This window comes from Stylophora pistillata, chromosome 9, assembly GCF_964205215.1.
Source record: "Stylophora pistillata chromosome 9, jaStyPist1.2, whole genome shotgun sequence".
Classification (NCBI taxonomy): Eukaryota; Metazoa; Cnidaria; class Anthozoa; order Scleractinia; family Pocilloporidae; genus Stylophora; species Stylophora pistillata.
In genome coordinates this window covers 20,913,673-20,927,856 of record NC_142527.1, presented here as the reverse complement: position 1 = coordinate 20,927,856, position 14,184 = coordinate 20,913,673, and the positions used below count along the sequence as shown (strand labels likewise).

At 38.4% G+C, this 14,184-nt stretch overlaps 2 protein-coding genes across 2 annotated transcripts in view; both read left to right on the top strand.

Annotated features, from left to right (window-relative positions):
* LOC111341902 (von Willebrand factor D and EGF domain-containing protein) overlaps positions 1-11,898 on the top strand; it is a 29,084-nt gene extending 17,186 nt beyond the window's left edge. The window contains exons 12-24 of the mRNA XM_088733501.1: positions 537-651; positions 1,055-1,318; positions 3,723-3,837; positions 4,060-4,470; positions 5,328-5,438; positions 6,183-6,293; positions 6,698-6,808; positions 7,114-7,308; positions 9,163-9,312; positions 9,616-9,716; positions 10,114-10,172; positions 10,268-10,422; positions 10,727-11,898. Of these exons, the coding sequence (XP_088589627.1) occupies positions 537-651; positions 1,055-1,318; positions 3,723-3,837; positions 4,060-4,470; positions 5,328-5,438; positions 6,183-6,293; positions 6,698-6,808; positions 7,114-7,308; positions 9,163-9,312; positions 9,616-9,716; positions 10,114-10,172; positions 10,268-10,422; positions 10,727-11,166 (2,338 nt within the window). The 3' untranslated portion in view covers positions 11,167-11,898. The remainder of the gene's footprint in view (positions 1-536; positions 652-1,054; positions 1,319-3,722; positions 3,838-4,059; positions 4,471-5,327; positions 5,439-6,182; positions 6,294-6,697; positions 6,809-7,113; positions 7,309-9,162; positions 9,313-9,615; positions 9,717-10,113; positions 10,173-10,267; positions 10,423-10,726) is intronic.
* A 1,710-nt stretch (positions 11,899-13,608) lies between these two features.
* The window catches only part of LOC111346669 (von Willebrand factor D and EGF domain-containing protein), a 58,526-nt gene continuing 57,950 nt past the window's right edge, over positions 13,609-14,184 (top strand). The window contains exon 1 of the mRNA XM_088734489.1: positions 13,609-14,137. Coding sequence (XP_088590615.1) covers positions 13,681-14,137 — 457 coding nt within the window. The 5' untranslated portion in view covers positions 13,609-13,680. The remainder of the gene's footprint in view (positions 14,138-14,184) is intronic.

Sequence of the window (14,184 nt, the reverse complement as noted above, 5' to 3'; positions counted from 1 at the left end):
GGCCATGGGAGCGAGTAATAAAATTATCGCGCGATAATATTATCTATTGCGGGATAAGTTGTTCTATCGCGCGATAAGTTGTTCTGTCGTGCGATAAGTTGTTCTATCGTGCGATAAGTTGTTCTATCGCGCGATAAGTTGTTCTATCGCGCGATACAGTGCTCTATCGCGCGATAAGTTGTTCTATCGCGCGATAAGTTGTTCTATTGCGCGATAATGTTGATTGCAAACTTTTTGAGTGAATGGACTTAGCAAAACTTATCGCGTGATAAAGTCATGAAAATTTTTGTAGGTGGATGGCCCTTGAGAGCCACCGTGGAAGATGGATAGGCTTATTCTGCTAAAAAAAAAAGGTAAAAACAAGGTGGGTACATCCATTCTATTCATATTCCTCACATCTATCAATCAATCAGTGTCTGTAGCTAAGTTAAGAAAATGCGGCAAAAAAAAAAAAAAAAAAAAGAAAAACCATCCCAGCTTTTGGATAAGGGTGATGCATGTCCTTAAGATTTTCAATAAATGTGATTGTTTTCTAGGTTGCAAGAGGACGGTTTGTGCGACAGGCGTAAACGATCATGCAAGAAGGTGACTGTCTTTGGCGTCGATTTCAGGAATTCAACAAACCTGACCTGTCATATAAACGAATTCAAGGTCAGATATTATCGTTAAAGAAATAAATGAAAAAAGGTAAATATACGGTGAAATTAGAGCTCAATCTCAGATTTCTACTAAATTATAGCAGTCGTGGGCTGAGATGGTTCTTCTATCAAGCTGAATGTTTCCTTGATTCAGTAAACTCTTGCCTTGTTTCTTTTTTTTTTTTTCTTTTTTTTTTTTTTTTTGAGTAGTAGGCTCTTTGTGTCAATGGAAGCAGTGTCCAAGACCAATAATTAAGCACTTAAATTTGCCCTTAATCGCTCCGGCTTTTTATCACATTTCAGAGCATGCTTTTTTCGTATTCTCACCGCTTTGTTTTGTCTTGTTGATATAATGTTTTGCTACGGGTGTTCTATTTGTCGGTCTCATTAATGTATTGACATATCGATAAATATAGGTCATAAATAGCTCTTGGAAACCAGATGGTACAGAGCTAAGTTTCCCCGGCGTAATAACTGACTTAGTGCTTGTAGAGTGCTATTTACCCGAGTCACAAGTCACGCGAGGCTATTTCTCCGAAACCGACGAAGGAACAGCTGCCTCGGGATTGATAATATCTGTGTCCAACGATGGTGAACACAAAAGTCAAGAAAATCTCACGTTCATATCATTTGATTCAGCTTGCATAAGCTGCAATATTTCATCCGGATGTTTATTCAAGGCAAGTATACTTTATCTAACGTTAACTATTATGGACTTTGATGACACAAGGATGGATAACTTAAAGTGACCCTGAGATCAAAATTTTCCTACATCATTTTTTTCCATTTTCGTATTCAGTGTGTCTCCTTCATCTCCTCTGCCAAATTTCAGTTTAGACCGAGCACCAGAATTGTCTTTTTTCGGGCCGTTAAATTCACGATTTCGCGTCCACCATTATTAGATCATGTTCCGGAAGTTGATCGCAGGACTCAGAGGAAGTGACGTCAAAGGCTCAACGCGAAATGGCAAAATGTCAAGCAAACATAACAGAGTGCTTTACTCTATTCTTACAAAAACTAAGCAAAAAATACTGGGCATCGATATGTAATTCAAAGCTGAAGTAATCGTACAGACCATGCTGCAGGTATTTCTCCGCAAATAGATCAGAGCGGGAAAAACGGATGCGATTTGTGCGACCTCGCCGAGTAAACTTCAATCCTACAGAAATATTTGTGATCTACTCCGAACACTTCTCGGAGGACTGTTTCGAGAGATCTGTGTACCTTGAAGGATCTTGGCGAAGAATTCTGTCGGGTTCAGTGCCTGCCGTTCAAGAAGAGAAGGGACAAGAAAAACCGTCCTCAGTGCGATCTCGACGCCGGAAAGCGAAGTCTACGAACCTCCACGGATTTCGTCACCTTTACATATGAGCTGATCAATATCCATCTTTAACAACTCTCTGGCAGAATACCTTACACAAAGGAAAGTACTCGGTAAACACTGTAAATAAGAATGATAAAATAGCCGAATTGAGGATTGAGATTTCTGACCTCAAAGAGCTCACTTTTATACAAAAGAGATGAAAAATATACGTGTGGTCTGATTCTAAAAAAAGCTGGTTTTAATATCAGCGAAAGCAGAACAAACAGCTTAAGACACAGAGCGTAAAAACATTCTAAAATGTAGGCTTGCAGCCCAAAAACCGAGAAAATGAAAATTTCTTTAAAAACCTGTCAAACTATCAACCATCTGACAGCCAAGTCAGCGTGCTATCGGGTCTCAAATTCATCCCAACGCCCGTGACAAACGAATTTAAAATCAGGCCAACTTTTGCGAGATTTATTCGCAAGACGAATGCGCCTCCGTTACACCGTTCACGGACAAAACAAAGAACCACTTCTGTTTCATATCAAACTGAATGCCACCGGTTGAGTCTTCTGTCGCCCTTTAGAACTACTTGCAAAATGCTCATAACGTTACTTGCAGACTGCATCTAAGCCAAAAAATACTTTGGAACGCAATGAGGTCACGGCTCTAAAAGAGTTGAAACAAACCCTGCTTTAAACCTCACGGAAGCAACACAACAATAGTCATCATGAATAAGACAGAAAAAACAAAAGAAGCCAAAGTGCAACTCAACAACAGAGTTCAGTTCAAACCTCTCAAAGCACCGATAGTAGGAAACGGTTAATGAGATCATTGACCAAATGCATCGGGGAAAACACATTGATGGCTTAGAAATGGCTTCACAAACTCCCAATATCCGCCTTCGCATACACCATTAGCCATTGCCGAAAACTATTTTTACTAATCACCCGATCATTTCTTACAAAAAAGGAAAAACCCTTACGACAAGCAAAAATACAGTTCGAAGGCGATAAAGCGATGCGACCACAAAAGCCACATGGGGAGTCCGTGCCGTTCTGTGTCTATCTTTATTCGCATGGCAAAAATTCATCGTTTGTCGGCGCAAAACTATCCACAGAAGCTTCAGACGATTTCTGGGACAATTCATAGTCTGAAAAAGTCGACATTTCCCGACTGGCAACGAAACAGTTCTCAAAAAAGTAATATGTGTGATTCTCTGTGCAGCGAACAAAGAGAGTTGTGACAAAGCAAAGCATAAGTTTGTTGAGCCTTTGACGCCATGATGACGTTTTTGCGGGCTCGGCAGGAACATGTTTTCAGCAATGGCGGACGATTTTTGAACGACTTTGAAGCGGTAAAAATTGGTCATCGAAGGTTTGTTTTGAGTTTTTAATGGCAAAAATGGTCTTAACCTGACCCAATTCAACATTGTGTAAACAATTTAGGCCAAAATAAAATGGTCAATGTTCGTCTCAGGGGCACTTTAAATAAGAAATCATATTACTTCATTAAAGGTCTTGCAAGGGCCAGTAGTTAGAGACAAAAACAAACAAACATAGAAATAACATATAACGGGAAGCAAGCTGACTAAGAAATATATTTAAAAATTATGTAAACACGAAAATCAAAAGACTAAAAAGAGGTTAACATAAACCGCAACAAAACAAAGGCATCATAAACCAAAGAAAGTGCTAAGTCGCAATATTTTGTATTTACGTCTGCGGAAATAAATTGGTAAGTGAATCTTTTGGTACTTACACCCTCCTACATTACAGGGAAACTCTTGCATGATAAATGGCTACTGCTTCGCTCCTAATGAGACCAACCCTTTAGACTGGTGTAACCAGTGCGTTCCTGAAATAAGCACATCCACTTGGACGAAGCGTCAAGGTGAGCTTAACGATGTTCTACACGTTTTGAGATATGATGTTTTATTGAAAATCAATTTTCGCTTTATGGGGCTTGTATTTAAACGTTTGCGCCTAAATTGAGATAATTATAATTGTAAATATAAAAGAGCCTTAGTTTGCTCATTTCGCGTCTAAGGTCCATAAATTATTGAATTATTTGTCGAAGTATTTCTAATAAATTATGATGCTTTGACAATTTTAGTAAACCTGCCACCCAAGTTTTCGCCAACCTCTGACTACTTCGTGGTATCTGGAGAAACCCTCAAACTGTCCATTGATGTTGCAGACCCAGAAGATATGCCTGTTACCCTTTCACTTTCACAAGGAAGCCCAACCGAGGCGTCAATCGTCGACAATGTTTTAACATGGAAAGCCACCAATGACGCCTTGACTCAGTTTTTTCTCAAAGCAGCAGACGCTTGTCAAGCTACATCTTATGCTAACATTAACGTGTCTTTGGTTGCTTGCCAGTGTAAGAATAACGGAACCTGTGTGCCCCACCCAAATTATCCGAGAGGATCAGGGTTTTATGCATGTGATTGCTTGCCAGGATTTACTGCTGAAAAATGCGAGACCAACATTGACGAGTGCCGGTCCTTTCCGTGCTTTCGAGGTAAGGCGACCAATGCCCTTCTTCTCAAAAAGTTTGACAGAAATAAAGGCCACCATGAAAAGAAAATTTGGAAAGAAAAGGAAATCATGATTTGTTCAATCTAAAGGGGAAAAGTTACCTGACTGTAAAGAACGATAGAAGCTGAGAAGAAAAGCAAAAAGGGAACGGATGTCGTTTTTTCTCAAAAAAATTTATTTGAAAGCAACAATTAATTCTAAAGTCACCATATTCACAGCAAGGTAAGCTTGCCAAATTGGTTTCCTCATCGAAATATGGCCCCAACTACTGATATTCGTAATAATTTCTGACTTACCGCACACAGTGTTTCGATTGTCACGAAACTCATTGTATTAAATGATTACGATTTACACTTTTAAAATGATTTTTTAGTTATATCCTATTGGGAAAATGTTTATTGCGAATTTGCTGTACAAAAAATGTGGTGTTTAGATATAAAATTATGTGATTTACAAAAACGCAACACAAGCCTGAAATTGAAAGAAGTGCACCTGTTTTAGACTTAAGCCATTTCTCAATCCCTCCTATAGAGATGTATCAATTAAACTTAGGCCTGCATTCTTTTGCTCTTAACATGACCTAAAGTCATTTACCTCCGGTCGAGGGTTTATGACGCCTTTTGTAGGTTATTTTATTACTAAGGTTAGGCGGTTCTGGGCAATAAAATTATACTACATTTCCAAGTTCACCGTAAGGTAGCTGTACCCTAAATACTGGGATATTGATTTTTGGTCGATGTGCCACCTCCGATGCGACCGTGGGAAAAGTTTCTCTCAAATTCTTCGTATGAATTAAAATTAACAAATGTACATTTCTATGTATTAATTTCTCCTTATTAGGTCGCTGTATCGATAGAGTGAATACGTACGAATGTGATTGTGACCCTGGATATGTTGGTCGGGACTGTGACACCAATTATGATGACTGTAGTTCTTCTCCTTGCGTAAATGGTCAGTACTCTGCTAGTTGAAAAATGATCGCTTTTCAAATCTAAATTTCTTTTGACACACTGAGGGTTTTTTTTTAAATATTCCTCACACAATAGGCTAAATTATGTCTCCATTGTGTCAAAATTATCATATAGCATGAAACCAAATGGCTTAAATCGTTTTGGGAGGGCCTGGCAAGAACCAAATTGTCAATGTAACAACAACAAGCAACCCTGAACTACCACCAACAGACAATGGGAAGTTAAAAATTCGGTAAATTATGGTTGCCAAAGGTCATCAAGAAGTCAGGGAAAAATAAATTCCTTCCAAGGAAAAAATCAGGGAAAATTTCCGTCTGTGAAGGATTATAGTTCAAAGGAAAGAAAATGAATCCTATTTCCATGTTACCTGAGGGAGCTATCGATTTATGTGACTTGCTAAAAGCGTAAATTTGTGGATGGAGACGATAACTGAGAGAAGAGGCTGGAGGCCATTATCAGACAAGACTAATAGTTTTCAAAAACGCATGACTATGGCAACCAAGAAAATGATGAAACGATGAAACGAAACAACTTTAATTCCCCCTTCCAAGGAAGGAATGGATACTGCAAACCTAAACAAGGTAAACTGTATAGTGGACTCGCACGCATTTTTTACGGGTACGCAGATGACCATCACTTAATCTTCTCTGACTCTGACTATTGTGCCTCCGGACCAGTAAGAGGCCCTAACTTGTGCTTATCTTAAAATGTCATTATCCCGCAGGAAATTGCACGGACTACGTGGGTACATATAGATGTACTTGTGATCCTGGATATAGTGGACTTAATTGTACTATTAATGTCGATGAATGTGAGTCATCTCCCTGCGCATTCGGTGAGTTAGCAATTTATTCATTTACCTCAGTATCCTTCCTGTTATAAAAAAATAGTAATACTTCATGCTGATACATGACACTATGGTATTTCCTGTTAAGAAACCAGTTTTCTTCCCCATTTACAAGATCACTTGCACAAGAGAAGTATTTATTTATCAGTGATTTAGGAGTAGGTAACTTTCTTTTTCTCTTCACGCGTAGGAGCATACGTCGATCACGTCAACAAATACACGTGTGTATGTGATGATTGGGCGTCAATGTTTAGAAACTAATCGTATACACAAAGAAGATGTAAGCGTGAATTATCATCAAAAAAGGAGTAATCATCGATGAAGGGGGGAGGGAGAGGGATGGAGCATGCTCATTGTTGATTATGCCGACTATTATGAGTCCACCTTTTTAGGCACATGTGTGGACAACATCAACAGCTTTACCTGTATCTGCCCAACCGGATTCAGTGGTGTAAATTGCGATGAGAACATAGATGATTGCCTCACATCCCCCTGTGCAAATGGTATGCAATTTTATGTCATTCTTTTAAGCTACATAGGCATTGAAGTTATACCTAAAAAATGGTGGCTAGTATTTATTATGAAGCAACCTAAATAACCATGGGGCAAAATAGGTTAACTTAACCTTCTAATACAGGGTGACCTAATTCTCCGTTTGATTGATTTACTGCAGAAACAAACAAAAAAATCAGAATGATTTGATTTCTACAGCTTGCAGAAGATCGTACACTCACTCAGATCTGGTGATCATGATAGCTAGGCCCGTATTGAATTATTTTGACTCAGTTTGCTCTGTTGTTTTTCTTAGGGACCTGTATTGACTTAGTAAATAACTACACGTGTAACTGCTTCGCTGGCTTTAGCGGTCCAAACTGCGATATTAAGATAGAGAACTGTACCGAGGATTCTTGTTACCCTAATGTGACTTGCGTCAAAAACAATGAAATAATTAGCTGTGGTCCATGTCCCTTGGGGCTCACCGGAGATGGAAAGAACTGCAAAGGTATTAATCCCATCAAGACAAAATTAGTAGTAGTAGTGGCAGCAGCAGCAGCAGGGACGAATAAATGGAGGTCCCGTCTCCTGCAGGGTTAGAGATAGGATACGTTAATTTCCCACGCACGACATTACTGTGTGATGGATGTCCTCCCCTAGGGTGGGATGGTTGGGTTAGTACATTAATTGTAAAGCGCTGTTGATCTGTCATTGTAAACAGCGCTCTATACGAAATAAATTATTATTATGACGCAGTTTATTGAACTTATTTATTATTATTATTACTATTATTATCATTATCATTATTGGTAGTAGTAGTAGTAGTAGTAGTAGTAGTAGTAGTAGTAGTAGTAGCAGTAGTAGTAGTAGTAGTAGTAGTAGTAGTAGTAGCAGTAGTAGTAGTATATTAGTAGAAGTAGTAGTAGTAGTAGTAGTAGTAGTAGAAGTAGTAGCAGTAGTAGTAGTAGTATTAGTAGTAGTAGTAGTAGTAGTAGCAGTAGTAGTAGTAGTAGTAGTAGCAGTAGTAGTAGTAGTAGTAGTAGCAGTAGTAGTAGTAGTAGTAGTAGTAGTAGCAGTAGCAGTAGTAGTAGTAGTAGTAGTAGTAGTAGTAGCAGTAGTAGTAGTAGTAGCAGTAGTAGTAGTAGTAGTAGTAGTAGCAGTAGCAGCAGTAGTAGTAGTAGTAGTAGTAGCAGTAGTAGTAGTAGTAGTAGTAGTAGTATTAGTAGTAGTAGTAGTAGTAGTAGTAGTAATAGCAGTAGCAGCAGTAGTAGTAGTAGTAGTAGTAGTAGTAGTAGTAGTAGTAGCAGTAGTAGTAGTAGTAGTAGTAGTAGCAGTAGTAGTAGTAGTATTAGTAGTAGTAGTATTAGTAGTAGTAGTAGTAGTAGTAGTAGTAGTAGTAGTAGTAGTAGTAGTAGTAGTAGTAGTAGTAGTAGTAGTAGTAGTGGTGGTGGTGGTGGTGGTAAGTAGTGGTAGTAAGCTAGCTAAACTATACTATACACTTTGAAAGACATGGCGGTGGAGGTAGCACTTGCTCTGAGAACATAACTGCCCTCTGAATGGGGTGTGCGGCCGGCATGATCATGCTTCATGATATTGTACCTTTGGAGAAGCTCCCACTTTTGGAATTCGTACTCAAAATGTGAGGGGAATCTTATAATTTTGTCGACCTAAAAACCATTTCTCGTCCTTATTTAAGGCTTATTTAGTGGTTCAAGTACATACTACTCGATTCCACTGACCCGATTACAAACACTTGTAATCGGATAGTCCAAGTCGGACATACATGTACAATTAAAATTTTTATACCCTACTTTGTAATTCGAGCATTACGTCTCATGACATTTGTCAGTCTTTCTGGCTTCAGATTCTTTGCGTTGGAACTGTTGGATATCTTGAACAATATATGTTTATTGAACTTATTTATTATTATTATTACTATTATTATCATTATTATTATTGGTAGTAGTAGTAGTAGTAGTAGTAGTAGTAGTAGTAGTAGTAGTAGTAGTATTAGTAGTAATAGTTCTCTAAGAAAGTTGAACCTAAGCTCACTAGGTTACGTGCTCCTACAATTTATTTTTTTTTTTTTCATTCCTGATATTTTCGCAGTTTGTTTTGGTGAAATAAAATTAGTAATACGACTTCCTTTCGAAAAAATCAGAGGCAGTTGTGTTCATATATAATTTAAAATCAATCGCCCGATTGCCTAGCCCCTTGTTCTCCTTTCAGTTCTATTACCATTATTTACTATCATTACAAATGATATTGAATCTTGCCAACATCATTGTCGATATCAACGTCATCGTTTTTACATTAACAGAATTATTATTATTTTTCATTATTAATTCATTTTTAATCACAGAATCCAGTACATTACACCCAATACGCACAATATCTGCAGTTAAAGATTCCGTCGTGTCGTCTTCAGTGGTCAGAGACATGCCCCCAACTGAGGCCCGTCCTAGGGCTATAACTACATCTCCGCCAACAACGTCAGAAAACCAGGAAACGGGTACGTACACGTTTGTGTGCATATTTTGAGTTACATTTTTATGTAACTAATGGGGATCATTCACTGAACAACTTTAATTCTATAATCCCTCGCTTCTGTCTTAGATTTGACATCTTTTCTTTTCTATCCGATACGAACAATTTCGATATTTCGTTTTAGTTGCTTTCGCTGGCTTTTTTTTTTTTTTTTGGTTTGGCTGTGTTTTTAGCTGTATTTTATGCTTTGTTTTGTTTTGTTTTTGCCTTTTTTTTGTCTTATGCTTCAAGTTGCAAGACTATATAGCACACTTGACTTGCCTTTCAGTGTTTGTAGTTGAAATGCGTATAGAGAAGATATGGAATGAACACCTAAAGGATATGACTAGTTCGGCATTTAACGAATTAGCCTCCGTCATTGAAACTGAGGTGAGAATTGACCAATTGATCAGAAGTGCTGTGCGTCTTTTTTTTTTTATACGATTTTGTAATTCACTTCCTTACCTTAAGCAATTTCGGCATGTTCCCGATAGGTTTCCATTAAGTTCTCTAATCCCAGCCTACTGTATCCGAATTCGTGATCCATTATGTCAGGGTTTTTCTTTTCTATTCTTTCCCACCTTATTTCTTTTATTTTTTTTTTTTTATCTTTTTTTCTCGGTCCTACCTGGCTTGAGAGAAAATGGAATAATCCCAATATCATTTTCCGAAAAATAAAATAAACAAAAAGAAATACTGTTACACCGCAATATCAAAATAGGACATTATAATTGTTGATTGGCTAAATGCAAGTTCTCATCTCAGATCTTTTTATTGGAAATCACAGGTAAAGAAACAGTATTCTGGTGTCATAAGCTTTATTGGAGTAAAAATTATAGCATTCAGGTAGGTAAGGTTGAAAGTGATGTCGGTAATTTAACAAGGCGCTTTGTTGCTCGTAATAATTATTGACACATTCTATTGCACCTTTTTGGATCTAGGCCTGGAAGTATTGTTGCTGAATTTAAGCTGCTATTCAACCAGAAAGTGTCAGATGACACAGCAGTAGCTCCTTTGAAAAAGGCCGTAAAGAAGGGCAACCTTGGTCCATTGATTGTCAACCCTGATTCCGTAAAACTAATGAAGGAAGATAAAGGTAATTTGTCAGTAACCTTTAAGGAACAGTAGTAGCAGTAAATAGTAGTCTTATAGTAGCATTTACAAGACCACCAGCAAGGACTGATGCAAATGCAGTCACAGAAGCATTAGCACTAGCAATAACATTGGCAGCATCAGTGCAGTAGCAGGAATCACAACAGCAGTAGTAGTAGATGTAGCAGCAGATGTAGCAGCAGAGGTAGCAGTGTATGGACTTGCAATAATATTAGCATTATCAACAGTATTATAAATAGTGGTGACAGTAGCAGTAATATTACACCTTTCCTTTGCACTTTCTTTAGATCCAACGAATGATGTAAAAGAAAAGCTTCCTTATCCAATCATCATTGGTGCTTCCTGTGGCGGGATTTTTGTCATCGTGCTCGTCAGCATTTGTCTCGTCCGCCACTGCCAGCGTCAAAAGAGACTTCACCGCCGGCGCTTTTCAAGCGGTATGCCTTCTGAAGTTCCTTTTCCTAATCAGGAGAAATACGAGCTAGAAGAAACGCGTTCTAAGGAGGATATAGTCAGCTACGAGGAGCAAGGTCTCTGGAAAGAGGCTGGTGATAACGAGAAGTTCAATGGAGGAGCTCGTTACCCAGAAGTAGGCATCGCCAATATGGCTTCTGAAAACAGAGATATAGGCAAGGCGAATGATTCAGGCTACCATCAAAGAATTGAAATGGCACGCGACCCCGAGCGCTACCAGCAGGTTGGCATCGTTAAGAAAGCTGGAAAATAGTGAAGGACACAAGAGGCTTATTTTAAAACTCGCTTTTGTACGCGCATTTTAAAATCGCCTTTTACGAGGCAGACAAGCCTTTTTTAAAAATTTTCTTTTTTCATCGTAGCCCTTGAAATGTCACAAGAACTAGGTTTAATATGTATTGCTGCTATATTTGAAGTGCAATTACCGGTGTTATTTGATCTTTCAGTCAGCAATTCAAAGCTTTCCATCTTTGTATAACTCCTTTTCAGGGGAACATCCTTTGGTTTATGTAGCTGAGCAGCAAAAAAAAAAAAAAAAAGAAAAAGAAAAAGAAAAAAAAAAAAAAAAGACGTGAAAAATGTAGCGGAGTCTATTTTTCTGTTTTTAACAACCCTGCCATATAAGTGTCTACTTTTGTTTCTAAAACGTAGAGTAGGTATAAGAAGGAACCATTGTATCCTTTCTAACACTGCAAAGACTTTGGGAGGCTGTAAATACACCTGTTCCTTTTCGACGGTTAGGGCAATTTCCGCTTCGTAGGTTTGATCATGCTGAAGATAATTATTATGAAAAACTGCTCGAAGCATGGCTGAGTCAGTCGGAAGTGGCTGCGTTAAATGATGAGCTCAGCATTCCACACATCTTTAGCCAACAATTATTATGCAAACAGTATAGAACGCTAATCGTATAACCTTTCAGTCATTAAACCTTCGCGTTTTGAAGACTGTTTTTATTCTGATTAAAATGGCACATTCTGTTACTGTGCTCGTATGTATTGTGCTCGTATGAAAGTAGATTTACATCACCATTGAGTATATAAAGGAAATGACCTCACAGTGGTAGCGATATGTAGCGCAATACACAAAACACAAAACAATAGGCCTAAAAGTTGCAATAACTTGTCTCAAACACTATCACTTAAAATGTCTAAAAAACATGTTCCGTTGCAGAGCGTTTGAAGGCGTTTGGTCAGAGCTGTTGAACAAGGATCAGAATATATATGAAATATACATTTACTTTTAGTAAAAGGAAAAGGAAACGGCCTAACTTTTACGGAATGTTCAGTCAAAATCTGTCAATTTCTGCCGCCTTCGACGCCACACTTAAAATAACGCTACCACAATGGAAAGCAATAGGAGTGTACACACTGCCTGGATTTTATTGCACCAGCTGTTGCGGAGCTAGCAAAAGCTCCAAATATCCAAACGGTGAGGAAGGCGACCTCTGGGACAAATTTGACCCGTTTCCAGGGCGACCGTTTCGTAACAGCCGCCGAGCGTGCACAAGGAGTTCTTGCCGCGGGTTCGAATGGCTTCAAACTGACACGTCATTTGCAATTCTCGCTGGATTGATTCCTCGACGGCAAAACTTTTTATGGAATATTTTTCGAATAAACGGTCTTGAAGCAGTCAGAGTTCATTTGCTTTATTTTTTACGGAGTTAAAGAGCGGAGCCGAAACACCCTATAAAAAGCTCTATAATATTATCCTCTCATAGAAACCGTGTAATATTGTAATATTGTCCTCTCATCGAGAGCTTAGGCTGTTTATTGCTTTGCGGCTTCAGGAGGCGATATGATCTTCTGGTGTGGCGCGAGTTGTTTACGAACCTTTATGAGCTAAAATCTCGCATTTAATTTTTCGGGAAATACATCCTCTTTGAGCGAATTTATAGGGTATTTAGATTCCACTGATCTTCGTCAAATTTTTTCCAAACATTCCAAGAATGATGCCAAACAAAACTACGTCAGTAAATGTTGATATTTTAAAATTTTGACCCGTGGCGTTTATTTATGCGACACAGCTCGCACATTCTTAGCTACTCCAAATTTAGATGCTGGTATCTAGACAAACGATCAGAATATCGAAAAAGCCTGCCTCGTGAATAAGACTGATAAATTCATTGAGAGAACCCTGGGTCGTTTCACGCCTTATCGGATCCTAATACTTCCTAAGAGGAAAACTCGTCTAAATAAAACTTTTTTCGTAAACAACATTTATCAAGCTTTCTTCTGATATATAGTTCACAAGGATTTTAGTGAAACTAGGAACAATTGAAATGTAAATACGTTTCGTGTCCTAGCTGTAGTTGATTTTAGAAATGCTTCTTAGACGTCATCTGTATTGACGGTATTGCTGAAGACTGCAGACTCGAGCTCAAAGGTGACAAACACAATTGGCAACGTAGTCATTTTCAGTATCGGTTTCTAAAACATCACGGAAGAAACAAGCTAAAAATCAGTAACTGCTCAACATCAACACATAGCCTGTTTGATTATTCTTAATGATTGTATACAATCTCAAAATGCACCGCCTTAAAAAGTGAAAGAGAGCTTTATATTATTATCAGGGCGTAGAGATATTTCCAAATGCATTATACATAATGGGCTAATTTTAGAATTTATATAAAATTCAACCAATCGAATCGTTCGTTCGTCTGAATAGCCTTGAAGTAGTTTGTCATGAATATCTCAGTATAGACTGTAAGGAAGGAATAGTGTATTAGAACAAAATTCCCAGAAAAGGTATTCAGTACTCTGGCTTTTAAATGTTTTTCACTAGCTCGCTACTCCTAAATGTGCTGGTGCATGTTACGTTCGAGAGATCGGCAGCTCAGTCTGATTGCAACAATTGCTGTGCTGAAGGAAATTATAAAGCGATTGATGAACCTCGGCGAAGCATCAGAAGTATATGGAAAAGGGGACAAAAAGCACTGTGCGATATACATCTGCCCTGGGGTTGGTACCGCTTTACAAGTTACACGGGTGGTGAGATGCCTACCTCCGTTGTCAGTCCAAATCACTGCGGCACGGTAGCTCCAGTTTGGATACAAGGAACGAGTCCCTCAGAGCAAGATGGCACGGTGAAGCGTAAAGCATGCATAAACTTTTTTGGTTTAAAAAATGGTTGTGCGCAATCGTTGAACATAAAAGTCAGGAACTGCAGCTCATACTACGTCTACTTCCTAAGACCAACTTACTCATGTGCCATTGCCTACTGCGCTGGTAAGACACTTCTATTTCTCACTTTGTGCACAAAGCTAGAATCAATA